Source organism: Eucyclogobius newberryi, unplaced genomic scaffold (assembly GCF_026437365.1).
Source record: "Eucyclogobius newberryi isolate DKJ021-1_F unplaced genomic scaffold, fEucNew1.0.hap1 SCAF_8, whole genome shotgun sequence".
Classification (NCBI taxonomy): domain Eukaryota; kingdom Metazoa; phylum Chordata; class Actinopteri; order Gobiiformes; family Gobiidae; genus Eucyclogobius; species Eucyclogobius newberryi.
In genome coordinates this window covers 5,924,999-5,952,384 of record NW_027316500.1, presented here as the reverse complement: position 1 = coordinate 5,952,384, position 27,386 = coordinate 5,924,999, and the positions used below count along the sequence as shown (strand labels likewise).

The 27,386-nt window shown below is 42.0% G+C and overlaps 1 protein-coding gene across 7 annotated transcripts in view; it reads right to left on the bottom strand.

Annotated features, from left to right (window-relative positions):
* The window catches only part of pax2a (paired box 2a), a 40,431-nt gene that overhangs the window by 917 nt on the left and 12,128 nt on the right, over positions 1-27,386 (bottom strand). For 4 of the 7 annotated variants that reach the window (XM_072437011.1, XM_072437012.1, XM_072437013.1 and 1 more), the window contains 4 exons: positions 16,459-16,634; positions 12,626-12,746; positions 2,255-2,356; positions 244-330 (listed from right to left, as the gene is read on the bottom strand). In XM_072437011.1, coding sequence (XP_072293112.1) covers positions 244-330; positions 2,255-2,356; positions 12,626-12,746; positions 16,459-16,634 — 486 coding nt within the window. Of the gene's footprint in view, positions 1-243; positions 331-2,254; positions 2,357-4,131; positions 4,339-12,625; positions 12,747-16,458; positions 16,635-27,386 lie in introns of all 7 variants that reach the window. The other 3 variants (XM_072437009.1, XM_072437010.1, XM_072437016.1) reach the window with 1 other exon arrangement.

Genomic DNA, 27,386 nt, shown 5'->3' with positions numbered 1-27,386 from the left:
CCCACAAGACAAAATACTAGACAAAATACTGTACTGCATTTGGAATTCTTTACGTTCTATACGTAAATGATAAACAATTTATAATATATAGTATTTTTACTAGCAAAACAAACAAAAACAAAAAAACAACCACTTATTTCTTTGCACTAAAGAATTTCAAAATTCTGTTGTAATAAGATTTTAGGATTTAGACACAGGCTACAGAGCTAATACTGCTTTACATAGTAGTTTATTTCCACTTACTTAGTAATGCTGGATTGCTGAACCGCCATGCTTCGTTGTATGTGGTGTATTGCGGATGAGAGTAAGGGTTTCCAGAAAAATCTCCTCCTGAGAAACACACAAATAAAACCATTCTGAGTAAAGTAATGCATTTCTAATATCCAAGCACACTGCGTCATGTCAGTTTTTCAACATCAAAATTATTGTATTAATCCCTTTTCAGAAGGAGTTCCTCTTTTCTACAAACAAACTGTGATAATCTAATGGCAAACCCGTAAAATCACATCGTCAAAATCTCACATTTTCAGAATATATTAATGTAAAAACATGCAAAACAACCTCACACTTAAAGAACTCAATACTCATTGTGAACATTTCTACAATGCCGTCACCTACTCACAATTCACCAATAAAACCTGAACTGCATGGTTAATTCGGTAAAAAACAGCGTGCGATCTGAATATTGACACATCCCTAAACTGTAATTACGTTGGACTTGAAAACACTGCCAAATCTTTCCTCCGGTTCGTCTCTTCGTCTCTTTGTGGACCATGTGTGCATGAGAAGAGGGACGGGAGGCGCAGTGCTGTGGGTCCACACGTTTCATTCTTTTACGAGACTATAAAGGCCAGGTTTTATATGGGTCCGCTGAAGAATGGCCTTTGCTTTAACAGTGTTTGGGGGCCGCACGGTAAATCGAAGTCGTTGGACAGGAGATGAAAAGGGAATCCAACAGGAGCGGATAAGAGCTGCTTAGCGTTCTGCCTGACTGTTTGCTATCAGCTCTGTCCTCATAATTAGGAGATGTTTAATGTATGTGCGCTGCAACCGTAAAAATGCAGAGACGTAGTTTAGGAATGAGTATATTGCGGGGTTTAAATTTGGTTAATTGTGTTGTATATACAGCAGAGATATTGAATTGTACTTCGGAATCTGCGTAAATAATTGTGTCTGCGCGTGCAATATTCAAAGTACTTAACTCTTGTATAGGTAAGTCACTGTTACTTCTTGATGTAATGATGTAACAAAAAAATGAAATAAGTGTTTGAAGTACTTGACCTGCATGTTGGGGGTTATGCTAAGTTACTGTACTTTTTGATGCCTAAATGAGAAAAACAAAAGACGGTAACAGAAAACGAACTCAAAATCATGTGGTGACCTAAATGTACTTCACTGAACTGTAATCTGTACTTCATTTGACGAAACCAGATTGTTTTTTGCACGCTGGGGATTAAATACAACTCATAATTCAAAGCTACTTTTACGTTTGTTGCATAAAAGATGAAAACATGAAGGTAAACTAAAGTCCCCTTGTAGAACACCTTTCCTCGCTACAATTACAGATCAGCGTGCCGTGTCCCTCCATTACTTCCGACTAAAAGAGTTGTTTTTTTGGGAGGTTGTGACACGGCTTCACACCGGCAGCAGCTGTAGCATCCTCGCCGCCTGCCGCTGGTGTAACCGGAGCTCATCCCTTGCGAGAGATAGTGATTTAAATATTTACAGGCCCTCCACGCCTCTGTGTTTTGACCCTTAACTGTTTGCTGTGATCCTGAACTGCGGGTTAAGTAGAGGGGAAAGAGATACGCTCGGGCAGCCCTGGGTGTCCGGGGAGGCGCGCCGACCAGCCCAAGAGCCAGTGTTTATTGACGGGGCTGTGTGCCGGTGAGCGTATGTGGACATGTGGACACGGGGAAGGCTAATAAGCGCTGGGAGCTGGAGTGTAACTGAGAGGAACTGTCCTATCTCACGGCCACTGATTGCGGCGATCGCCTTATCGAGTTTGGCTAATGTCCGCCTAACCGCACGCTAACCACACGGATAACGAAGCCGCAGCCGCTCGCTCTCTGACCGAACCGGCTGCTGCCTTTTTTCGCATTATGCATCCGTACAGCAGGTGCGTCTCTCGTGGAGCGAGTTATTTAGCGCACAGTTGACCTTAAGATTTTTAACTGAAGGGGACTTTCTGCCCATAATAAAAGTGGTAAAGCCGTAATTAATGGCGTCGTAAAAAAGAGTGCGGGACACCTACCAGGGACCATTCCGGCGAGCGTGGAGGTGGGGTAGCTGCCTTGTCCTGTGGGGGGCACATGGGGAGGGTAGCCAGGTAAAGTTGTGCTGGCCATGTCACGACCTGGAGAGACACAGAGAGGAATGGGAAGCTTAGAAGGATGCTAGTGCACGCCAGTATGTTCACATTATGAGCATCAAGTCAGCATATTGTGTGTTTTGTTGTGGCATTTACGTTCAGAAATAGGGCTGCAGCTAACAATTACTCAGTGGTGGACAAGTCAGTGATTATCTTGCATATTAGTCAACATTAAGACTTTTTATATACATTTTTAACCATACAAAGGTTGAAATATGGTGACTGAAGGCTTAGAATTGGGGAATATATACAGTTAAAGTATTTTTTGATTGAAAAATGCAACTGTTTTTGTCATAAAAAGTCTTTCAGCATGTGTTTTAGCGTCTGTACAGCCCAGATAATGATTACAATGATCAAAATATGCTTAATTGTTGCAGCCCTTTTCAGAATAATGACACAACCGACCCAAGAATGTCGGACAGCGCAGAGTTTGTTACAACAATTCAGACAATTCTACACACTTTTCTGACACGAACAGGCAAAATGCGATCCAATGAACTCACAAGCTACTTTTCTAGCAAACAAATAAATGCAAGTACTGTAAATGCTCTGTACTGATGAACCAGCTTATACAGTATGAAGTATGCGCAACCAAAAACGTACCAAAAGAGAATTCGTACATATGTCAAGCTTTTCGACAATCTAAAAAAGTACAGTGTGCCTGTGTCACAACTGCGGCTCTATTCTTAAATCCTGACGGGAACATCAGGACTATGAGAGGACCTCTTTGCCCCGCGCTCCTCATTCAGCTCTCTAATTAACAGTGACAGCTCTGCCCTGGCTCGGACCGAAGGGGCACCCAGGACAGGGCCGCTTCTGCAGGACCCTATATGGTGTGTGTGCGCCGAGCCAACGGTGCCACCCACACATCAGGCTGTCACGAGGCCGATCCCACCCACAACCGCACAGCTATTGTGAACCGGGGGCTGAAAACAAATCCTACAGTGCAGGTTTTTCAATGATGATGATGATGATGATGGAAAGTTATAGTAAGACATGGAAAGCAAATGTGATTTTTAGTTGCTGTTTTGTATGTGAAATATTTAAATGCCAAGCCAGACAATTTTACAATCTTTTAGAACGTTTTCGAGGATTATGGACATCAATATTATAAGACAATATCCAGGACTGGACCAGGACTGGACCAGGACTGAACCAGGACTGGACCAGGACTGAACCAGGACTGGACCAGGACTGAACCAGGACTGAACCAGGACTGAACCACGACTGGACCAGGACTGGACCAGGACTGGACCAGGACTGAACCAGGACTGAACCAGGACTGAACCACGACTGAACCACGACTGGACCAGGACTGGACCAGGACTGGACCAGGACTGAACCAGGACTGAACCACGACTGAACCACGACTGAACCAGGACCTATCCACAATCAAGTAGATATCAGACAATGTATTGGACTTGCTCAAATCCAAAACCAAACTGGAGAGAAAACCTGGACCAAACAAGGACTAAATCAGGACCAAACCAAGTCTCCATCAGGACTAAACTAGGCTCGAACCAGGGAAAAGTGTGAACGCTTCCCACGCCTATGTCTAAACCAGGACTCAGTTCACGTTGCCAAAGCTGATAAAAGATGCTATAAATGAATACAGTTTGGATTCACCCCACATTGCAAAAAACATATCCCTGGATATCCAAGCAAAACACGAAAAGATACTGATACTACAAAAATATCATCTAGATTTGGTCAGTTATAGCATTGCACAATTCTTCAAGGGGCCTTATTTGGGGTAGTACCTGCTATAAAAGGCTGGTTGGTATACTGGCCGTAGCAGGAGCCATGGTAGCTGGGAGCACGGGCTTCTACGCACAGGCTGGACTGCTGCTGGGGCATGACGTCAGCTAGGGCCAATTCCCCCAGCGAGGAGGGGGTGTACGGGGCAAAGGACGCTTCGTGGGGCTCGAGCTTTGCACACAGGGAGGACTTGCGGGATGGGTGAGGGTCTAGAAGTCCACAGAAAAGAACAAAAACAAAAGGAAAAAAAAAAAGGAAAAAGTGATGTAGACATGCACTCAATCACGGGGCGCTCAGTCATTTACTCAGATGAGATGAGATGAATGGGAGCAAATGGTCAAGAGGGAGAGGCTGCGCGCTGACAAATCTACCGCAGCCGCCAGAGAAAAAGAAAGTTTGCACATTCGTCAGGCACAGAGCTGAGTACACACTACGGTGCAATAAATCAGCCGGAGACGGGCACCAAATGCTTTGCAGATTTGTGACATGAATTAAGGCTAGCCCCGGGCATTTGGTGTGGAAATTAAGGGAAAGCATTGGACTATCTTTCACCGAGTTCTGGAAGTTGTGCGGTGCAAGTTTCGGCTCTTAACTATGGCGAGTGTTGATTGTATTGTTTCTGAATTCTAAACGGATACACAGTTATTTTGTTCATTTACATAGCTTGTAATAATAATCTCATATGCAGCCAGCAGTAACTCATTCGAATAAGTGGAAACATCCCCCGGTGAAATGTTGCAGCAACACATCGCGCCTGATCAATCAAGCTCGGCACGCTGAGATCTAATTCTCCTGATGAGCGTTGGCATCTCTCATTTTAGCCTCTGTGAATGTCCAACCTGTGCAGTCAATGCCAGCTCTGTGCGGCCTGTGCACCAGGGGTCGCGGGGCCCAGGGAGGAGAGATGGCTCTTTCTCGACACCATGATAGCCTCATTAGCTGCTTCCCACATCATTGTTGTTTTACAACAGCACTGTGTGTTGCGATTCCTCATTAAGATAAGGCCTGCTCTATAGAAGGGGGTGCACTCCTGTCAGCCCTATGGCCCCCCTGCCACAGCACATGGAACTGGCTGTTTCCCAGAGAGACCGCCACCTCCGCTGCTCTCGGAAAGCCTTTCTTCCTGTCACTGGGAACTGTTAATGTAGATTTAGACAGAGAGAGCAATTACACAAGTACTTTCCTCCCTTTCAACAGGACAAAAGTGTTTGGAGAGAATACGTTTGGCTAACACTTTCATTCTTCAGTTCTTACACAGGTCGTAACACCTTTTTTCCAACCTTCTTTTGCAATGGAGCCGACGCTTAAAGATTACACCGATCTCGTTTTTGACCACACAAAGCAATTTTATAAAGTAAAGCTGCAAATCACAGGGACACCATGGGTTTATATGATTTCGGACACACAAATACTATTAGAGACATGGTACAAACTAGGGACTCACTTCCGCTATAGACACAGCATACAGCAATAAAACACAATAGTATAAAAAGTATGAATTATGAGATACAATAGTGTGTCCAACAATTGTTTGCTCTGACACATTTATCATTTTGTCCACTTCTAAATCTAAATAGAATCAGATTTCATCTGAAGTAATCCTCACCCCACAGTTGAACTACGCTTCCACAACCTCCCAAACATTGACCTAAACTTTAATGCTTTCTCTACGTGCGCCTGCCTGGATACTGTCCACTTCTGTTTTCCCATCGCCTCAGCAACCGTTGTCAAACATACAGGGGTGGGGGGGGGGGGGGGGGGTCGGGGGTGTCTACAACAACACAACAATAACAACCGATACCAATGCTGCGTTCAAGCCCACTGAACTCTGAAAGTAATCAGACATGGTGCTGCTTATTGTCCCAGAGACGGTGGTGAGGCTGGTGTGCGGCTAAAGGAGCCTGTCAGATCAGCCCGGCCCTGATGATGGAGATGAAAGATAAAGTCAAGGTCCCTGGGGACTTTCCTCCTTCGGCAAACATATCTCGCCAAGAGTGCAAGACGCTATAGACTTCTCAAAACATCGGTCTCCAGCGTGGATACCGTGTCTACAGATCCCATCAAGCATAGAAATGGACTGTTAGCAACCTACAGCGTCCTCCTGACTGATGCCAACAAATATAGCTACATCACCCTTTTCTCAAGTGAGCATTTTGCTTCTAAACGTACACCGAGGAATCATGGTGAACTACTGTCGGCGGCGCTGTCTTGTTTTGCAGTGGTGCTATTCAATTTACTGGAAACTTTACTCAAAGCTACAGTCTCAAGGGCAGTCTACTGCTACAACTGTAAAGAACTGATTTTACTTTTGCAGAAGCACATCGGACAAATACTTTATCAACGATTCCCAGCAGGGGGAGTCATGAGCTCCTTTATCCTGAAGCAGTTCATCATGTCACCAAATCTATCCACACTATATGCCACAGTCTGCATTTGAGGTAATGCCCACTGACAAACTATTCAGTTTAATGTAAAAGAGCTGCTCCAACAACCGCTGTTCAAGAGCAAATACTGACTTCAGGATACACAGTATATCATGCCAAATACAGATACAAAGACATGGAGAAGAATGAAGTGGTCCAACAGCCCAAATTTGTAGAAATATCAAACATGCTAAGTGCTACTGCTATGCTAATGCTGGTGTTACTGTAGTTTAACTCATACAGAACAATATGTTGCAATATCTTGCAATGCTAACAAATGTCACTTTTTGACAATAAATGTTTTCACATCCAGGTTAGGGTTCGGGTTTGGATTAGGGTTCGGTTTAAGAGCAGGTCATTTGGTTAAGGTTAGGGCTTTGGGACAGGTTCATCCCTATAAATATGGAAGTGCAATTGACATGGAATGATAACCATGTGTTTTCCAGTATGTTCCATAACGGCTGCGGCTACAGGAGGAGCTAACCACCACTAAGGTTTAGAGCAGGCTCATTGTAAAGGCATTGTATTTCATCACTTTACAGATACAGGGCCCTTTTTTACAGTCTGCATAGCTTTTAAACACACACTAAGTAACTAAACTAGTGTCTGTGCTGTCTTGTTTTGCAGCGTTGCCTTCAATTTACTGTGAACTTTTCTCCGTCTCCTCCTGTGCAGCTAGGGCAAAGTCATCACCGGAATCTATCGGGAATTCATTTTACCTTGGCAGGGACACATTGGCGTTTGCTACAAGTGCAGCCCGGTTAGATCTCTGTCTCTACCCCCCTCTGCATTGTCGGAGGGGTAATTTATAACCACTTATAACGGGAAAAGGAACAAAAGAACAATCACGCTGCATGGAATTGCGAGTCGGTAAAGAATATTTGCGGGGTCCAAATTGCTCAAATCTCACAATGCTGCCACCACGGCTGCCCCCCATGCGCAGGTTTAAAACCATTCATTATCAAATGTGTGCTCAAAGGTTAGTGTGCTATTGTGGGGGGTGATATAAACATTAATTTCCGAGCTGGAGGCTGCCGGCGTTAACAGAGCTGAGACAAGCCGTTTGTCACCGGGCCTCACAGCGAGCCGACTCTGCGGGTTAGGAGGCTGCAGAGGCCCAGGAGGAAACACAGGCAAGAGGCTAATGTTGTATTACTAGCTGAGAATGAGATGTGGTAGTGATGCTATTATCCATGTAAGAGGAGAAATGGATGGTGAAGTGGGCCATTTCCACCCAGCTACCCACTAGATAAGATAAGATAAAGCTGATGTAGATTAAAAATGTATTGGTTAATATAATCTTTTAATGATTGTGTTTTTCTCGGGATGGAACAAGTAACACTCTTCTGAAGGGAATGGGATGGACTTTAAACTATTACTAACCATTACTAACGAATAACGGCAAAGTATTCAAAAGACAATCAATTGAAGGAATTGAAAAGTTGACTTAAAGGGGATGTATAGTGATTTTTATGAGTGCTTGAGCTTGTTATAATGTTGTTTCAATCAAAAAAAGAAAAAAATTGGAACGCCCAAAATCACAACAGCAGTTGCCTCGAGTCCCATTAGACACATGTCCCAGCATCCCGTGTCCTTAGACACATGTCCCAGCATGTCCCAGCATCCCGTGTCCTTAGACACATGTCCCAGCATCCCGTGTCCTTAGACACATGTCCCAGCATCCCGTGTCCTTAGACACATGTCCCAGCATCCCGTGTCCTTAGACACATGTCCCAGCATCCCGTGTCCTTAGACACATGTCCCAGCATCCCGTGTCCTTAGACACATGTCCCAGCATGTCCCAGCATCCCGTGTCCTTAGACACATGTCCCAGCATGTCCCAGCATCCCGTGTCCTTAGACACATGTCCCAAGCTCCTCTGGCCTTAGACACTCCTTCTCGGCCAGGAAAAACTACAAAACCTGTTTGGGAAAAAGAGGAGAACTGAGTTCCAGAGTGAAGGAGAGATCTGACTCCCTCAGACGGAGAACTAGTTCTTCGAGGCAGATGAAGAACTGTTTCCTCATCATCACCTCATGTTTGAGTAAATCTGTATGGTCCTGCATCTGGCATGGGTGCTCAGATGACACCTTTCCCCTGGATCCTTTACCCCTGAACTTACTTGTGATCATTAAAATAATTAGACTCCAGGTCATACAAAAAAAAAAACATTTCAAAAATGAAAATCTGCTTTTTGCTACAGCGCAATGTCACTGTGAAGAGTTTTATCGGGTTTTTTTAAACAGGAAGTGCACTGTATTAATAAGCCATTTTAGATCAACATTGCAATTTACAATGAACAAAATGTTATGTTAGTTTAATACTAAATAAGGTTAAAAAATAAGATAAAGCCCACAACTTTTTTGGCAAATTATTTTGATTGGTTCACTAATCACTAATGTTGACCCTCTGTTTTTTAACCAGAACAAGAACCTTTTTGGCCTTCAACAGAACAATGACCTTTGCATGGACCTGATTGAACATTGTGAACTTTTATGTTCGAATGGAACTTTCAAACTCCACAAATTCTGCATTTTCTTTCCAGGCTTTTTCACAAAATGTCTGTAAACGTAAGATTGTACATTTGTCAAAACTCCTACTGTTAGTCTTGGCAGGTTTTACCAAAGACAGAGTGGAATAAAACTAATCCCAATTCTTGTCCCTGCATCCAAATGTCACGTTGCTCGCTTCTAAACTACAATGGATTTTTCCTTCCCAAAATACACACTGAACAATTTACAATAATCTGCACATCATTAGAAAGCTAAGTTTGTGGCGCTCCTCTTTAGGGGGTAAAATAAATGGTAACGCATAAAGAAATATTGCGCATTGTCTTCTGACTAAACGGCTTCATTACTGTATTTTTATTGCTCTGGTGCCATTGTCTGCTGTAGTGCGGGGCCATTTGTAAATGCCAGGCTCCCGCGCTAATCTCTATTGTTGCCAGTGTAGCCGCCCCGGTTTCTAGGTAACGGTATTTTCACCATATTAGAGGACAAGCAAACATATCCGACATTGCAACTGCTACGATGCCCTCGAAAGCAAAGTACTTCATTAATCATTCGTCTTTAATAGATTATGCAAATTCGGCTGCGTAAAAATCAACAAGATCAATAACTGTATGAATTTTAATTGGGAGCAGAAAACATTTCAAGATTGAATATAATCTCATTGCTCCCTTCGATATGAGAGCATAATTTATTGATAATTGGATGGCAGCCTAAGTGAAGGAGATAATTTGGTGTGTTTTTTCTTTCAAACTTGGCGCACAATTCTATTTACAGGGTCGGCTTAATGGCAGAAAAGTCCTATTATGCAGTGCCACAATGAAATTCCTTATGAGTTATTCTACATCAAATGAGATCCTAAAAGTTTAGTGGGGAAATTATATCAGCCTAATTTATGACTCTTGGGCACATTTAGAATGATAGAGGAAAAAAGTGTGTTTTAATCTAGTAAAAGAAGGTTATTTGGGGATCTTCAGTCATTTGATTTAACCGTTTCATGCCATCGAATTTCAGAGTCGTGTTCATGAAAAGGCCTTAAGTATAGAGACCCAAGATGAATTGAATTTGCTATATTTTCATGGATATTTTTCGCATACATTTTAATTACTGTAATTTTAAGGAATGAGCAAATGAGTGATGAAAAAATTAGGGATATAAAAAGAAAGCTTGAAAAAAAAAATACATACTAAAAACTAATTTGGATATTAAAGGCGCAATGGACGATTTTTCGGCGATTTGAGAACTTTAAAACAGAGTTTTCTGAATACTGAGAGATTCCAGCCTAATGCTCAAAACTGAAAATATGAAAATCTGTTTTGGAAATTTCAAGAAATGTAAAAATAGATACAAAATATGATAATCACAAGAGAATATTTGCTACACAAATCCATCTGTAAAATTACTACAACATGATTCTTCCAAAAACTCCTGTCCATGGTTTCAGAATGATGAAAACTTGAGCCCGTTGCCATAGCAATTCACAATTTAAACCAAAACATTCTCTCTTTTGAACGGTGAAAAGTCTTCTATAAACAAGAAACCAATAAATAATGACCTACACACAAGCTCACAATTCTTTTCCACAAAAGTTTGTTGTCATAATCTTGCTCTGTGCACCTTCTTGTATCCGTGGCCCCTGTGTGTATCACTTGAGGAGGGTGGGCCCCTTGCTTGGCCCCCAGGTGGCTGTGTGGAGGCCACCTGCTATGAGTGTGCTCCCTGGAGCGAGACCTGCTTTCATGGGAGGAGCTCCAGCCCGCTCAAAGACAAAAACACACCTTTCTTCTCCTGAGGCCCAACTTTCTGGGGCAAATCTACCTCCCACATACCCCGCAGTTAAAAGGCCCCCTTTCTTTTCCCATAGCGCTAAACTATAGGGATCATTTGACCACTGCACTTTTTCAATCACGCACTCCTCCTCCTCCCTTTGCTCTCTCACACACATAGTGGACTCATTGACTTTGATAGCCAGCGCATAATTATGGGAGTTTTTATTAAAAGCCGGGCATATTATTATTCCGTGACCACCAGTAAACCTAACCTCCCCTGGGAAAAAGAAGGAAGGCCTCGTCCTCGCTACAATGAAGCAATATTTCAATTAACAAGACAGCCATCAAGCTTGACAGCGCAAAAAAAGGGAACTACAACCCGATACGTGATACAGACACGTCACGATATCCAATACACTGCACCTGCTATTACCAAGCTGGAACGCCATTTCATAAGTTGGACCCAAAAGTCGAGTTTCGCTCACTCTTTTTTTTTTGTTGCCTCCCCAGCTCGAGGCAGCCAGCCAGACTCGGCGCTATTGCAGCCTGTGTCAATCAGCGGACTATCATAGGCTTTGATGACAACGCAGTGTCACGGCGAGAACAGCAGCTGTCGCTTACGAGAAGTGCTCCCAGTCAATCTGTTAGCGGGCCAATTCGGACTAACACAATAGCCAGTTAGGAGCTGCGCCGTGTGAAGGGTCTGTAGCGTTTAATGGGCTCTCATGATATATGGCCTCTCCCCAGATCCCTTCAGAAATAAACACAAAGTGACTTGGAAGAGCTTTTCATTTGGTCAGACGATGTTTTGATGAGTCTTTGGGGAATTTGACCAAAGGAAAAAAGCCCCTGAAAAAAAGGTAAATATTCCGTGTATAACTAAAGTACAGCCTTTTGTATGTTATAGTTAGAGTTCCAGAAAATAATATGACGTAAAACTGAAATAATTATAGACGATCAAACAACTTTTACATCCATTATTGATTCATGATTGTATGAAGTACACCAAGCAGCCAAAGAGATCAGGCCTTTATGAATGCAAGCATGTGATTGGCCAGAGCGTGTCACTAAGGCTGCACGGTATTGGACAGCTTTTGTCATGCGATATGGCTGTTGTGTAATGCAATATTGAGACTATTACAATATATTAATAAACAATTAGACACAATAATTTCAGCTACAAATATTTCCATGCCTCAATGTGTTAGTCAAACAACAAAACCTAAAAAAAGAAAATTAAATCAAGGCTATAATTTAGACTCTGTAAAGGAGTCCAAATCACCCACTTGCCTTTTTTCAATATTTTCATTTTACTTGGTTTATATTTGGCTTGTTGCAATATCGATTATTGAGTTAACCAATGTTCCAAACTTTTAAGCCTTTATTTGCTCTACTTTTCTCAGATCTTACAGCCCAACACATACAGTACCCGACACGTCAAATGTATGCAGTGTCATATTGATGTTGCACGTTTTTTGTTAGCCATGCATAACGTCCTACAACCCACGATGCACCTCGAATACATTAAAATGACATTCACGGTATATTCTTTTCTTTTGACGACACCATCAAACCAATACGGAGAAAACGACACCCCACAATCCTACTACGACCAAACAACCAATACCAAAGAAGTATTTGCACGATCTGGTTCCCAAATATCCACCGATTTTTCGTGTCTTTGGACGTGTGCCACGGAGTGCAGGCCCCGGCACATGTAGCGGCCTCCTCACTCGGCTGCAGATGTCGGGGCCCTGCTGTGCTCTTGTATGTCTGCATGTGTGCGAGGGCTTGTACCTGTCACCACCGAGTAGCTCTGGGACACGCTGGAGGCCAGTTCGGAGCTGGCGCTGGTGGGGAGGCTGGGCTTCACGTCCTCCAGCCCGGGGTTCAGAGAGGGCAGGGAGTACTCGTTGGCCTGTTACGAGACAAAAATGTGAAATGTGTAAGTTATTCGACAAGGACTGGTGAGGAAAGGTGGTGTGGTGAAATGTGCGCCGAAGAATTCACAATGAAGCTATTTTAGGTGATGTTTTTTATGTGATTTTTATGTGCTCTTTACTCCCCCTACAGGTAAATTCTAGAGGAGTTTGATGTTAAAATTGTACTATTCTTCCCACATAAACAAAATTTGAATATTGAGTATAGTAAAAGAATAAAATGCTACCAAAAGAACTGATTTTAAAAAAAGAAAGAAAAAATTGTTCTGTTGCAACCTTTGATATAAGGGTATAAGGTGATATTTCTGCACTTTTGTGATTAATTTTCACATTGTACTGGTAATTAAACCTCAACAAATATGTTTAAAGACATTATTTTGTCAATATTGCACACCCATAATATCAAAGTTCTATATACGCTTCATCTAAATTGCCCATTCCATTTACGACAAGATGGGTATCTGGCATAAAAACGCTGCCAAATATGATTTATGTTGTTGTGGTTGTGGTGGTAATCCCAGGTGAAAAAATATATAAAATGTGCACTTAAGAAGCCAGATCAGAGGAATTATTTCAAGTTACGTTTATTATTAGATTACGATACACACTTTACTCCCCCTACTGGTAAAGTCTGGAAGTGTTTAAAGTTATAATTGCACATACTCCAAATCTGGCAAGACATTATTTTACATTATAAGTACAGACTGTCTCGTCCCTGGTTGCTTCACCTACAGAGCCCATTCCAATTGAGGAATCTGACATTTAAAAAAGCTACCAAATACAACTTGTTTGCTTTTTTCTTCAGCGTAATACTTTTTCTAAACTATACATAGAAAGATGTCTACTTTTGTCAAAACATATCATTACTTTTTCCATCTCCCAACAGTTTTATCCATCTGGTGCTCGATTTTTTTTTGTGGTGTGGCTCACTACGGAAAGGCTCGTCTCTAGGCTGGCCCCCGGTGACTCTCGGAAAAGCTGTTTATGATCCATTCAGTCTACAAAGTACTTCCTGCCGAATATTCCGGCCCGTTGTCTGGGCTTCCTGTGCTTTAGCCGGACCTGTGATGTATGCATGCATTAGGGCTTGTGTGGCGCAGAAAGGGGTAAAGAAAAGCGGTGAGGATGAGAGCGGGATTGGGGAGCGGCGTGAAAAGGACGGGGTGTCAGCTGGCTCTTTGTGCTCCACTGCAGTCATCCCTGTGACCAGTCAAGGGAGGAGACATTCAAGGCTTTGTTACAGGAGAGACATGTGGTGCTGTGGCTTTTTTCAACTGCACAGAACAACCTCCAAATCAACCTTTGTGCAAGCCAAGAGAAATCCATAAATGTACTTCTATGTACCGTCATGTTCCGTCATGGTGTGTCGTACTCATGGATAATGCAGATCTATAATAGACCAACAATTCGATATCTTTGTTTTATCAGTATTTACATTTACGTTTAGTCTTTTACGTCACGGATTCAATTTATGTCGCAATCTTGGCACTCTTGTTACTTGTGCTAACATGAAACCAGTAAAATATGAAGCCATTTCATTTTTTGGGATATTTAGGCCATTTCTGTCATGAGGAATATTTTTCTTTTGATTTGCATTTACATTTTGAAGCTTTACAACATGTAATTCTCTGCAACAAACAGGCTTGGACTGTGGCCTAAATTCTTAAGACTTACAAGGCACTATAATCTATTCTATTTACGTGATGGCAGGCTCTAAAGATTGCAGATACAGTTGCAAATTGCCCCTACAGCAATATGAAGATTTGCTTATTTTCACTAATGATACGGCCGTATTGGCTTTGGGATCCAATAACTTGCAAAAGAACAAGTAAAATAGGAAAATGTATATTTTTTACAAACCAGATTGACACTTTCTGATTATTTATTTTCTAGTTATAAAGAGCTCAATCCATGCACTTTCTGATTGGGGACTTCATTGTATTGCACTCTAAACTTGAAGAGAGAGGTCAGGACAAGGCTGTCCTTTGTGCCCTGCTCTTTCATCTCCGGTCAGCGCAGTGTTAGCAGATGTGATAAATCCTGTTTGGTAATGGGATGGGACTTCTTGACCCGTCTAAGCGCGCTTGTGTCGCCCGCTGTTTGTGCCAGGGTGCATCTGTTTGTCTCAATGGGCCAATGGGCTGTCCCACTGGGGGCTGGCTGCTGACCCCGGCCTTGTCTGCCTCTATCCCAGATAAACTCTAATTGTCTGCTTACAACTGTTCCCTGGCACTAGGCTGGATGTTCCTCTCTATTCCACTGGGCCATTTTTTGTCATGCAGATGGACTTGTGGGAAGGGCCAGATTCTGTGCGGGACAAGGATGGAGCGGGATGGGGCGGGCACAAGGGGGGCAGGAGGGGGCGAGTGGCGCGGCACACTGGGGCCTGAATGACCTGACCACATGGCTGCCAGAAGTGTGGGAGGGATGAGGCCTATTCAGCTTGGCCTCTTCAAAATGGCTTTTTAATGCCTTGATGCAGACACCAGACAAGCCCCTAATAGCCTAATATCCCACCTTTTCACCAGTTTAAGAAAAGGAGGGGGTGCTGCAAACAGCGAGAGGGAAGGCGGCGCGCGGGGCAAAGCGGCCTGATTAATATTACATTAAATTAAAACTGATTTTTCTGGACCATTCCGACACCATTTTTCTCTCCCTCCCCCCACCTTCTTCTTGCCTTTTTAATACCTTCTCCTGCACTCTTTGTGATTGCAAGTCATTTCCAATTCGTTTTGGTATTGATCTTGCCGTAGAAATCACTTTGGTAATTAGCTGCATTAGAGGCTGTATAGCAGGCTGAGGGGCTGTCCCCCTGATTTATCGCCGCTGTAATTCGCCGCGATCGCGCAGAGATGAAAATGAACTCAATTAGGCCACAGCTAAGGCTCCACCAGCACCCATATAGAGTTTCAATGGGAGAATTAATAGTCTCTTGTTGTTTAACAGTCTAATGAATGTAAATAAAGGTTATCCGCCGCAGGAGCTTATAGGCCCTGCGCTGCTTTGAGCAAGGGACCAGGGAGATGAACTCGCATGTGTTTATCTGTTCCTCATAAGTTACTATCACGCATCAATCATTTAATGTGTTGTCTTCTATCAAGACGCCAATGCTGATGGATGTGAGGATGTTTAGTCTACTTTGCTGTTAGTCTAATTTACCCACAGTCTATTTCATTGTGTCTCTTATGTCCTTTTCCATCTTAACAATGAAAAGGGGTCATTTGAATCCCCCTTTAATTAGTTAGTTGGTTACATTTATTGCCAATTTGACACTTTAATGACCATAATAAAAAGGTACATGCAAGTTGGATAGTTATACTACACTTTGAAAATAGTAAAATATAAAACAATTAACTTTTTGAGGAAAAAAGTTAATTAAAACTATGGAAAGTTTTCAGACGGTATATTTCAGTGGCCCCAAATGTTCCTTAAAGTTTCTCTGAATGTCCCCCTAACTTTACTTTCACTGTAACCTTCAGGTGACCTTTACAGAACGCTCTTTGAAGGTTCTCTGAATGTTCCTTTAACCTAAGAAAAAAAACTGGAACCATCGAGAAACCTTTACAGAGCTTGGTTTGGGTAGTAGTTTGCTAGTTCATATTGCAAAGATAACTTCTGCCGTCTGGACTCGCACCCATGGCACGACTTGGCCTGGTAAAAGAGCAGCATGATAAGGAGTTTGTGTCTAACCTGCTCGGGCTTGATGTGCTCTGAAGTGGGGAAGACATCGGGGTAAGATGGCCGCTCGAAGACCCGGTCTAGAGCCTCCAGCTGCTGTTGAGTGAAGGCGTCCGCTCTCAGGTGCTTCCTTAGACTCTCCACGCTGCCCTGCGAGTCACTGCCTGGACCTGAGCCATCCGAGCCATCTAAGGGAGCAAGCAAGAAGGAGACAAGGAAGAAGGAGGGAGGGGGGACGGAGGAAAGATGGGAGAGGTGAACATTTCAGGGCATGGATCCAAACTGTCCAAACAATGAAATATGCAGTTTTCCAAATGTGAGAATTTAGAGGGGACTGCTGCTTAAAAGTGCACTGTGTAACTTTTCTGAGGGTCCGCCACCTGCTTGTCTCTGTGGAGATTAGTGATGGGCATTACCAGTGATTTTTGATTCGATCTGATACCATGTAATACTATGGCAAGGGTTTGTTACATTAATGCCAATGAATTCAGTATTAAAATACATTAAACCTCCAGGTCTAAGTAATTTAACCTTGGCTATCATTATTTTCTCTCCATTCCAGCTTGAACTACTATACAAATAAAACTACTGTGCAACTTTAGATATAAAAAAGATATTTAAAATGAAAAATACATTTTCTGGGGACATTTTAAGTATTGATATTTTTGGAGTATTGATACTTTCCAATGCCGCAGTCAATATCGATACATGGATATTTGGTATCAAACAGCCCATCGCTAATGGAGTTGCTTGTGCTTTACGTAGAATGTTCCACAGTATGACAATAAACTTCTAGCATTGATTCAAAACCAGGTCTTTTTCTCCACAGATCTGACTTGTAACTTGCTAGTGTTTGTGGAAATAGAGACAAGCAGGTAGCGGACCCTCCACCAGTAAACTTACATTTCAGTGCACCTTTAAATACAGGGCCCCACTATAGATTTGGTTTAATACTTTCAGGAGGAAGTCAGCTTAATACAATAAAATAAGAATTAACAGGGCAGAAACTGGAATTGACAGATGAAAAAGTGGAACAGCACAAAGAACATTACATTTTGAAGGAACCAGTTTCTGAACACATAATGACACACTTTGAATATGTTTTCTTGCACGTAAAGGAGATTAGAAATGTTTTACTAACAGAATGTTCATAGTTCCACACGATAGGTCTCAAAGTACATACTACATCTTGAGCAACACAATTCGGACATCAAGAATTGCATGACGCAGAGTAAATTGCAAAACGAGCTAATGAGCTAATCTAGGTACGTTATTTGAAATGGAAGAAACGATCACCCAACTCGCTTTGCCACCGTCACAATGAAATGACACGTTTGCTCTTCCAAAAGAACACCAAGACTCTCACTGCAATACGTCCATCAGATATTCATATTCAATTAGTCGTCGACTTCCATCAAGGAGCCTCACTCAAAAGCAGCAGCCATTTTTAATCGCCACAAGTGATCGCATAGCGCCACAGCACGCAGTAGATTCAGCGGGAACAAGCCGCTTTCAGTCTTTTGATCTCGAGTGTCTCCTGCCAGCAGCACTCCTATGATGCACCTCTCCTCACGGCCCGCCATCAACCCCCTCATCATGTGATAGGCCTATGGTAATTGATGGATTACCTCGGCAGCAAATATATACTTGTAAAAAAGAAGGAGCTGCGAGGAGAGCGGGGGACCGGCGATTACGTCTAGAAGGCTCTCATTCTGCCGGCGAAGTGCCATTATTTAACTGTACCATTTCCTCCTCCGTATTACCCTTCCCGTTGGCCCTCCATCCCCCCCATATATTGCCTGTCTGCTGGGGAACAGAATGGAGAGTGTGCGGGGATGCTACTAAGGGCCCGATGAGGAAGGGCCATCAGGGGCAAACGTATGCATTTCCTCACTCGCTCACACTCTATATAAACAAATGAGCCTGTGTCTGCCGTGCGCCGCTGATCCCTGACCCTATCTACTCCAGCCTACACGGGAAACGCCGGCGCTACTCTGCCTGGGGTGGCTGGAAATCTGTGGTGGCTAAAGGTGCAATCTTTTTTAGCATCTCGGAAGTATTTTCAATAAGTCTTCAGGGAGAGATGCAAACAAAAAGGAAAATCACACCACAAAGGGAGTGTCGGTGTGGCTGGCAAAGCTGACTCTGGTCATGTTCAAGTGGAAGTGACAGTGTGTGTGATTATCTTGTGTGTGTGTGAACGACTTCCTGGTACAGTCGTTTGAAACATTAAAGACAAACCCTTACCCTATGTAAAATCGAGGTTTAACCATGCTTTTCCCTTCTCATTTACTTGAATGTGTACACGGAGTTTGAGTGGTCTTTATTTTCCTGCATTCAAGACCCCATTGCGCCCCATGATCACGGACCACCGATACACGCCCAAACCTGGGAACACGAAGGACTCAGCATCATCACGTCGCCAAACGTGAACTGTAGCTAACCATAGTCTGGCAACACGATGCTTTGTTGTGATCACGTTCACGGCGACGTACCGTAAAGGGGCAGTCGCCGATCAACGGAAATCCATTCAGAACTTGTTTCCTTTAGTAAATATTGGGCGTTAAAATGTCCAAAATAAAAAATACTGATCCACAAGCGTCATAAAGAATAACTATATACCAGACAAATGCGTAATATGTCTTCTACAAATTAACAAATACGTCTACTTACTTAAATGTTCGTAAACGGTTTCAAAGTTACAACGAAACCACATTTTTGAAAGATCCATGTTTTGCAAGTGATGCTAATCTATTTTACCGATGGCATTTCATTACCATCATCTACAGTATAATGCATTTATTCATCAGCTCATCCACAATGCTAACTCTCAAGCTAACCTCTTCTCGTCATTACTTACACACCGTCCTACAAAAGCCCCTCAGAAAACCACGGCCCTCCTGACAATGTCCCTTACCCCTCCTAGACCCCCAGCTCCAGCCACCGCCACCACCACCACCGCTGCCCTCCCTTCCCCGTTCCCTTGCTCCCGTTAACCGCGCCGACAGCGGATGAGGGCTTTAGCTCGTAGCCGTACAAATCTGTCATTCTAAATTTGCAGCAGATTATGTTCTCTCCTGGGCGAGCTGGCGGTGATATATGATATGCAAGGCCGCTATTGATTGCCTGATCCGGCGGCAGAGGAGGGAGGCGAAATGAACTTGGAATGAACATCATGCCTCAACTCATTGTGCGTATAATACTCTACTTAATCCCACATTTTTCTGTGCTATGGAATTCAATTGATCAATCATGTTCCACTGATGGTACCATTTCAGGGGCGTTATTGCCATTCTGCTAGGCTGCTTGACCTTTTTTCAATGGCTGAAGCCAGAGGATGAACCTGACTTGCACCGCGAAATAGATCCATGGAGAGAATGGAATAGAGGAGTGCAATTGGGTCTGGGGGTGGTTAAGGAGAAGGGGGGAAGGTGTCAGTGCTAAAATGTATTGACTTTAGCTGCGTGGAACATTTACAGCAGAATGAGTTTTTTCTTATTTCTTGCACTGTTTTTGTCACATGGTTTTTACAGATAACAGAACATTTTTCCATTTTTCCCCTTGCGCTAGGATGAGGGGCTGTGATTGCGTGGCATAGCAGTGTTGATGTATGGAAGTCAATTGTTGTCTGTGGTATGGAATAATATGGAGTCGTTAATTATGAGGTATCAGCTTCTTGATCAATAACATGTGTTTGTCATACACTGTGGAGGGGTCTTCATGTTTTGCATTGGCAGCAATAGCAGTAGAATAAAATACTCCAATAAACTCCAATAAACAATATGTACAAGTAAATTGACTTGTTCTAATTAGCATATGAATTCAATGCGTACATAACTTTATTCATAGTATATTCACTACATTGTGATGCAGTATGGGGGGTAAATGCTTGAAGCCAGTTGTTTTGAATTATTTTAGTAAGATATATAAAAATAAATAAATAATAATATTAAAACATTTTTAACGAAAAACAAACATGATAATTAATGTTGTGGTCCTGCGCAAATAAATGTCTTGGGTTAACTGCAACAATAGCTGTATAAATAGCTCTTACTATGTGAACGTTTCATAAAGTACCATTAAAGTCAGTTTGGATAAAACTTTAAACTCTCTTTCATTTTAAAGTTAAAGGTTTTCTTATTATCAAAACCACCAATTTTGTGGAACAGTGCACGAATCCCCTCTGTACTTTTCAACTACGTCAACACAATGACCTATAAAATCTATATCGAGATTTATGCTCTACTGACTCAGCCTTTGGACGGAAATAACAGTAAATCACTTATTTTTGAAAATTCACCATTAGGACGTTCATGTTTGACATATATCACGCGGCGGGCTGTAATAAATCAGAGAGCTCCTTCTGACAGTGAGGGTGTCAGTGGAGTGTGAAGCCTGGCTGTCAGATACATCTGTGTGTAGATGTATGCGCGTATATTCGAAGTGTGTGCGTATTTCAGGCCCTTTGCGTGAGGAGCGCGGCAGGTAGTCCTCTTATCACCCGCCAACTTCGTCTCTGGGTTTTAACGCCACGGTGTGAAGAGATAAAAACAACAAGACAATCCTCATCCCTGGTGTTGGGAACAAATCAGCTCGACAGGAAAGCTGGCTATGTACCGGACTGTCTATATCATGCTTGGGGTATTTTACCTCATTATAGCAAAACGTATAGATTTTGTAGAACAATATACAAGAGGGGTTATGTTTTAAAGGGGAAGTGGGGCGGCTTTGGGTAACTTTTCAAGGGTTGAAACACCGTAATAACAGGACATTATTTGCAGGAAGTATTTGTGTAATACATGTTTTTCCAATTTAATAGAAAGCACTTTGTTGGCTAAAATAATCCTTAAAGCAACTCCAAATACATATACATTTTTCTACTATATGTATACATTCAAATGGACCAAAAGATTGAAATACACAATTAAAATGGCATTCAGACTGCAAAATTGGTTATTGAGTTGTAATAGAAATCTGTTTGGTCAAAGAACATTGATTGAAGCTTATTAGTTTGAATTTCAAACAGTGATAAAAGTTCCAATCTGAGAAAACTGATACACACAAGGATTTAATACAAGAATTTATCATTTTGTAATGTCCTGAGAAAACTTCTGTTCCAATAAAGAAAGCAAAAGAATTACAATTACCAAATTTAAAGAACCAAACACAGAGAAGTGTGTCTACATTATGCTTATTTTTTCTAAAAGGTGTGATTTTGTTTAGTTTTTTCAATTAAAAAGTTGGCCATGACTAAGAGAAATGTTTAGTAGTAGTAGTAGTAGTAGTAGTAGTTTTCTTATTGTCTTAATTCTGCTCCTACACGATGTCCATATGCACACAGACTCCCTTCATATGCACGATCTGAACCCTTTACATCAGTCAAATCAGTTTCAATATTGCACCATTTAACCCTTGTTCTGTCTGAAAATGATCACTTAGTCCTCCTCCCCCTCCCCTCCGCACACATACGCACACAGTGGCTACAGTGACCGAGGTGCTATCAAACGCCGGCTTGTTCTGTTTTGCTTTGTCTCCGCGGGGTATGCTAACGTCCTTTTGTGGCGTCTCATGTCCTCCTTTCATCTCCCCTGTTCCTCTGATAAGATAACGGAGGACGGAGACAGAGAAGCCAATGGGGAGGACGCTGATGGGGGGGGGGAGCGGTGGTGGTTTGAAAGGCAAATCAACCTTTACCACGCCGAATCAATGACACGCGGGGCTATCGCGGGGGTTTGCTACGCACTGACCGCGCTGGAAAACCAAACGAAACACGGCACAAATCGCATATTATCTGCCTTTTGAAAATATGCAGGCGAGCTTACGAAAAATAGGAATTGTAAACAGACTGGTATATACCTCGAGGGTGAGCACTCCGAGGCTGTAAGCTAGCTATATTTATGAAAGCCGTGAAGCGGAAAGGAGAGAGGTGGAAGGGTGGGGGATGAAAGGAAGGAGAGAGAGAAAGCGAGAGAGCAGTGGCTGTTAAGATCATGTTATGTTGTGGCGTGTTTAAGAGCTTTATTAATTCGATTTAGCGCCGGCCGACCAGTGTACTGACTGCCAGCTGATTTGATATCCCATGCAACCGCCAAGGCCTTTCCTCACGACGAGCATTCCAGTTTGTAATATCTCCGGAGCCACGTCGTCGCTTAGTGGCGTCCCAAATGTGTGTGTGTGTGTGTGTGTGTGTGTGCAAGGAGGAAGACTATTTGCGGAAATGCAATTAAATAGTCCCCTCGTTTTATTATTTATTTATTTATTTTTCTTTTTTCCTTCTCCTGTTCCTCTGCCTCCTTCTGGAGCTGAGTAATGCAGCGCTCCATTAATTCCCGCCATCAGAGCCATAATTGACTTTTCTCTGACATGATTCCCTCTCCATTGAGTGAATTCCCGGCTCCTTATATTTTTGGTGACGGGTCTCATTGTGCGCTCTTTACAAGGGAGTGTGGACCAATGGCTGCATGCAAATGGGGGACGTGCATAGGAAAGGATGGGTAAGGAATTTACTCTGGAAGGAGATTGTAATTATTTGATTTGTGGTACTCTTTGAGATTGTAATGGACAAATAGCTTTAGCTTTCTAAATCGAATGGGACGGAACACAAGGTCTACCAGAACGGGAAAAGATGAGATTTTAACAGATTTTATCTTGACAAATCTGTTCGCCCAATTTTTTAGCGTACTTCATTTTTGCTGTCATTGTAGCCGCACTTTTTGGGAAAACAGCTTCTCAAGAGGCGATATTCCCCAGTGTATAACCATTTTGTCCGATCCAAATGTGAACACATGGACAATTAAATCTCGTTTTCCACATGTGTCTCTTCCACAAAACTAAAGAGAAACAAATTCTTAAATAAGAATAATGGGCTGTGAAGAATTTAAAAGTTTAGACCGCAAATGCTAATGCTAACACCACTAGCAACTGAATTGGTAGGGCCATATTTACTTTTCAACTATTACTTTTAAAACAACAGATTGAATCCATGAATTGTCCAGTTTAATGCAATATTTATTTGAATCTCCCTGATATTTCCTTCTCTGAATACAACGGAAATTAACAACAACCTCCAGATGACATGAAAATACCGAAATTGCCACGAAAGGAAAAGATTCTAATCCCACTTCTTATTAAGTGAATGGTTGACTGGGTTGCAAAGATATTGTTGATCCAAATTAGTTCAAATAAGCCTGGAGATCAAGGTAAGGGAAGGGTGTATGTGAGGAGGAGGGGGCCCCTTTGTCGTGGGCCCCTAACAGCTTCTTGTGTCCATGTTCCGCTCGGTGGCCCCTCTCAAACCTGGGCTTTTCTCCGCCACAGCCCATCACGGTCATCATAGCTCTCGTCATTGCGCGTTCCTCCCTGGATGCATTTATTTTCTATAAGTCATCCTCTATTGACTCATTGTGGTGGAGCGGCTTGGCCGGTCAAGCAAGGGTAACGGCGCTGGTTCAGATCCATACACTTAGCTCTGCCTCCACGGGCTTGTCTGTGCGCAGAGATACACAGCAGGCTATCACTTATGGGGGACACGTCAGCTATTGCTATGTTTGTTGTTGTTATATTAGTACTTTTGGATACCTTTGCACATCTTGTTTTATCGCATATGGAAAAGATGTGCCTGTCACTTTTTTCACTGTTTCCATTTGAACACTTGGTTTAGGTGCATGAGGCCCTTGACTTGTGACATAGCTGAGGTCTTATGGTCTTTAAAATGAAAATACAGTGTGGTTATTGACAACATGACCCTAATGGATTGATATCATTGTAAAGTGAGATATTTTAAGGCCAGATGCTGCAATTGAACAGGAAATAATGTTACATTTAGAGATCATTTTGAAACTTCTTCTGTAGTTTGTAAGAAAATAATGTATTACCAGTTTTTAATTGCGTAATGTTTTCATCTATAAAAAAAAAGTTGAAACCTTGTAGATGCAAAAATTTACATAAAGGATTTTTCAACTTACAAAAATATTTTTAAAAATTCAAATTTTGACAGTTTTTTTGGTGCTAAAACATTAATAAATCAGGCTTAGAATTGAGATATGAACAAATACTTCTGTAGGAACCGTCAAAATCTACAAGACTAGAAGGTTCTGTGTCTGTGCGACTTTGAGGGCCGATGTCACGTCTTTATGTGAGAAAACTGTATTTTTTTAAAAGTTACAATGTTCCATAGAAATCTAATGATGCAAGCTGAATACAGCAAATGTTAAAGAGTTGTGATTAAGCATTTATGTCATTTAGAAGGAAACCGCTTTTCCAAACGAGACGTGTCAGCAAACAAAATGCTACTTCAGGTTACGTCTTTCTCTAAAAACTTGATTGAGAATAATACTTCACAATTAAAGACGCCTAATCTCTACACGGATTATATGAAGCTATTGAACGTGGAGAGCCTTGTCTTGGCTTGGGATTTTTCATCCCACGCTACAATCACTGCTCATGACCTTTGGCGTTCCTGGGCTAATTCATCACCACAGCTCCCCTCTCTGGCCTGTCCTCCCCAGAGCCCTCCACAAACTAACGCTGAGGTCACATCAACCTGCTGGAGGTCAGCGGCAGGGCCGTCGCAGTCAGGGGAAATGTAGAACGTCTAAATGTAGCTCAGACGTTCAGCTTTTAATGTTTGCGTTACGGTCATGACAAAAGGCTTCACGATGCCGCTCAAAAGTCAGTCATGTTGTGTTTTTAGGACAAGCACTTCACAGACATGACTATTCAACTGTTTCAAGTGGTAAGATGTTATATTGAATTAGGGAATTAAGGTCAGAGTAGCCAAAGTAAAGCAAAAGAAAAAAGAAAAATCACATTTAAAGGACAAAATCTGACCTTTCCTGAAGAGTTATAGACTGATCTGTCAAAACTGATCTCATTGTAACATGAATAAAGTAATAGTAGAAAAAGATTCAGTTGTAGTCATCCGGACTCTGTTAAATAAAGTCATATTATTTTGTGTTAAAATGTAAGTCTATTGTTAAAAAAAACACAAAAAAACATCATGCTAATCATCATTGTGCATAGTATCATTGGTATTGAGAATTAAGTCAATTCCCAGATGCTGAGTTTGAAATGTTAGTATCGTGGCAACACTATTTTGAATGTTACAAACTGTTCAAAACAAAAGTGCTGACCCTGTTTTTACTCGACTTGAGAATATCTACTGATTAACCAATTTAAGGGTTACATATTAGCTAAACTCCTTGCCTGAGCATGTACTGCAGATTCGGCATCGGCACACTTCACCCTGATCGTCCACTCCAGCTACATATTTACGGTTTAAAACAGACAGGGCATCTGGCTTAAGCAGGTTTTTATTTGAAATCAACTTTTAGGAGCTTTTAACCACATTTTAACAATTTTCCCGCATCAGAATTCCTACTCAGAGTTGTATTTTGATTGATTCATGCACGTTTGTTTAATCCTGTATTGTTAGGCATTAGAGCCATTTCAGATGCTCAGAAAATTCCTGTTTTCACCTACCCCCCATCTCACCCCACTGCCTGACCTTACATGCAATTAGAAAAATAATAATAATCGTGATAAGGTTTGAAAAAAGCCTTTTATAGCCATTTTTCAACTGTAAAAACAACTACAATATCTGCAGTTTTTATCAGGAAGTCAGAAGACATGTTTGTATTAGGAATTCATTATAGATCAAAATAGATGCAAAAATAATAATAATGATCAACAAATATGAATTGCTATATATTTGAAAAAGCATGATGAGGATTAGCTAAACTAAATAAATGTATGAGCCGCTTGTGTCTCTTTAACCTGCTCGAAATCGCAATTTCCTTTAATTAGAAAACATTTCCTTGTTTCCTCAGCTTCTTCTTTTTCATCCTCTTTTTTATTTCTTTTTTTGCTTAGACCTCCGACGCCAGCACTTGTCCCCCTGTCTCCCCCTGTCTCCCCCGCTGTCTCCCCCCTGTCTCCCCCGCTGTCTCCCCCCTGTCCCCCCCCCACTCCTTCCTCCTACAGTAGCTATAAACTGACTGCACTTGGCCTGCTGTACAACAGGCTTATTTCTTCACCTCTGTATTAATGCATTTGGCAGGGACAACATTCCATTTCCTGTAATGAGATACACAAATAAATCTGGCTATGGATAGACTCAGGGCTGTGGGATGAGGAGTAGAGGTTTGGGGGTGGTGCTGGGGGGGGGGGGGGGGGGGGGGGGTGTGCAGGGAGACACGCGTTCTCCTCAGCGATGGTATAATTGGTATGGGTGCTCGCAGACATGCAAACCAATCTCCAAGCAGACTCTCTCCTTTCCCCCCTTAAGGCTATTTCTTTTGTCTTTCGATGGCTCGCACTTCCAGGATAGAATGTACGATGTATGGGTATGGGGAGGGTGTTAATTTGTGAATTAATAGCTTCCCCCTGTAGAATTGCAAGCGGTTCAAAATGTCAGTGGAGGCGTTTGAAGCCACAGTTTAGACCTGCAAAAAATATCAAGTATGCAAAGCTGATCGCACGTGATTTGTTATTGACATGGCAATAATTTAGCACCACATATAACGAAACAATGGAAGAAATGCAGGAAATGAAAGGCTTCGAAGCATTTTAATTTCACACTCCCCCCCCCCTTTTTTTCTTTTTTTTGACCAGATGCCCCTCCAGATAAATGAAGTCTCCAATAATATCCAAGCATGGGACATATACACAAAATATATACTAAGCTTCCAACCAATTATAGCCACAAATAAGGCCAACAATATTACAATTATCAATCAAATTTGCCTGTTCGATTGGCAATAACAACAAATAATCACAATAGAATTTGGGTAATCATTGCTGAATCTTATAAACTGCACATTTAGCTATTTAATTACCCAATACAGCTTAAAATATGTTCAAGTTTGCCTAAAAAAACTAAGCATGAGGACGAGTATCAAAACATTAGCAAAAAATACGAAAAGTGATGATAAAAATACAAA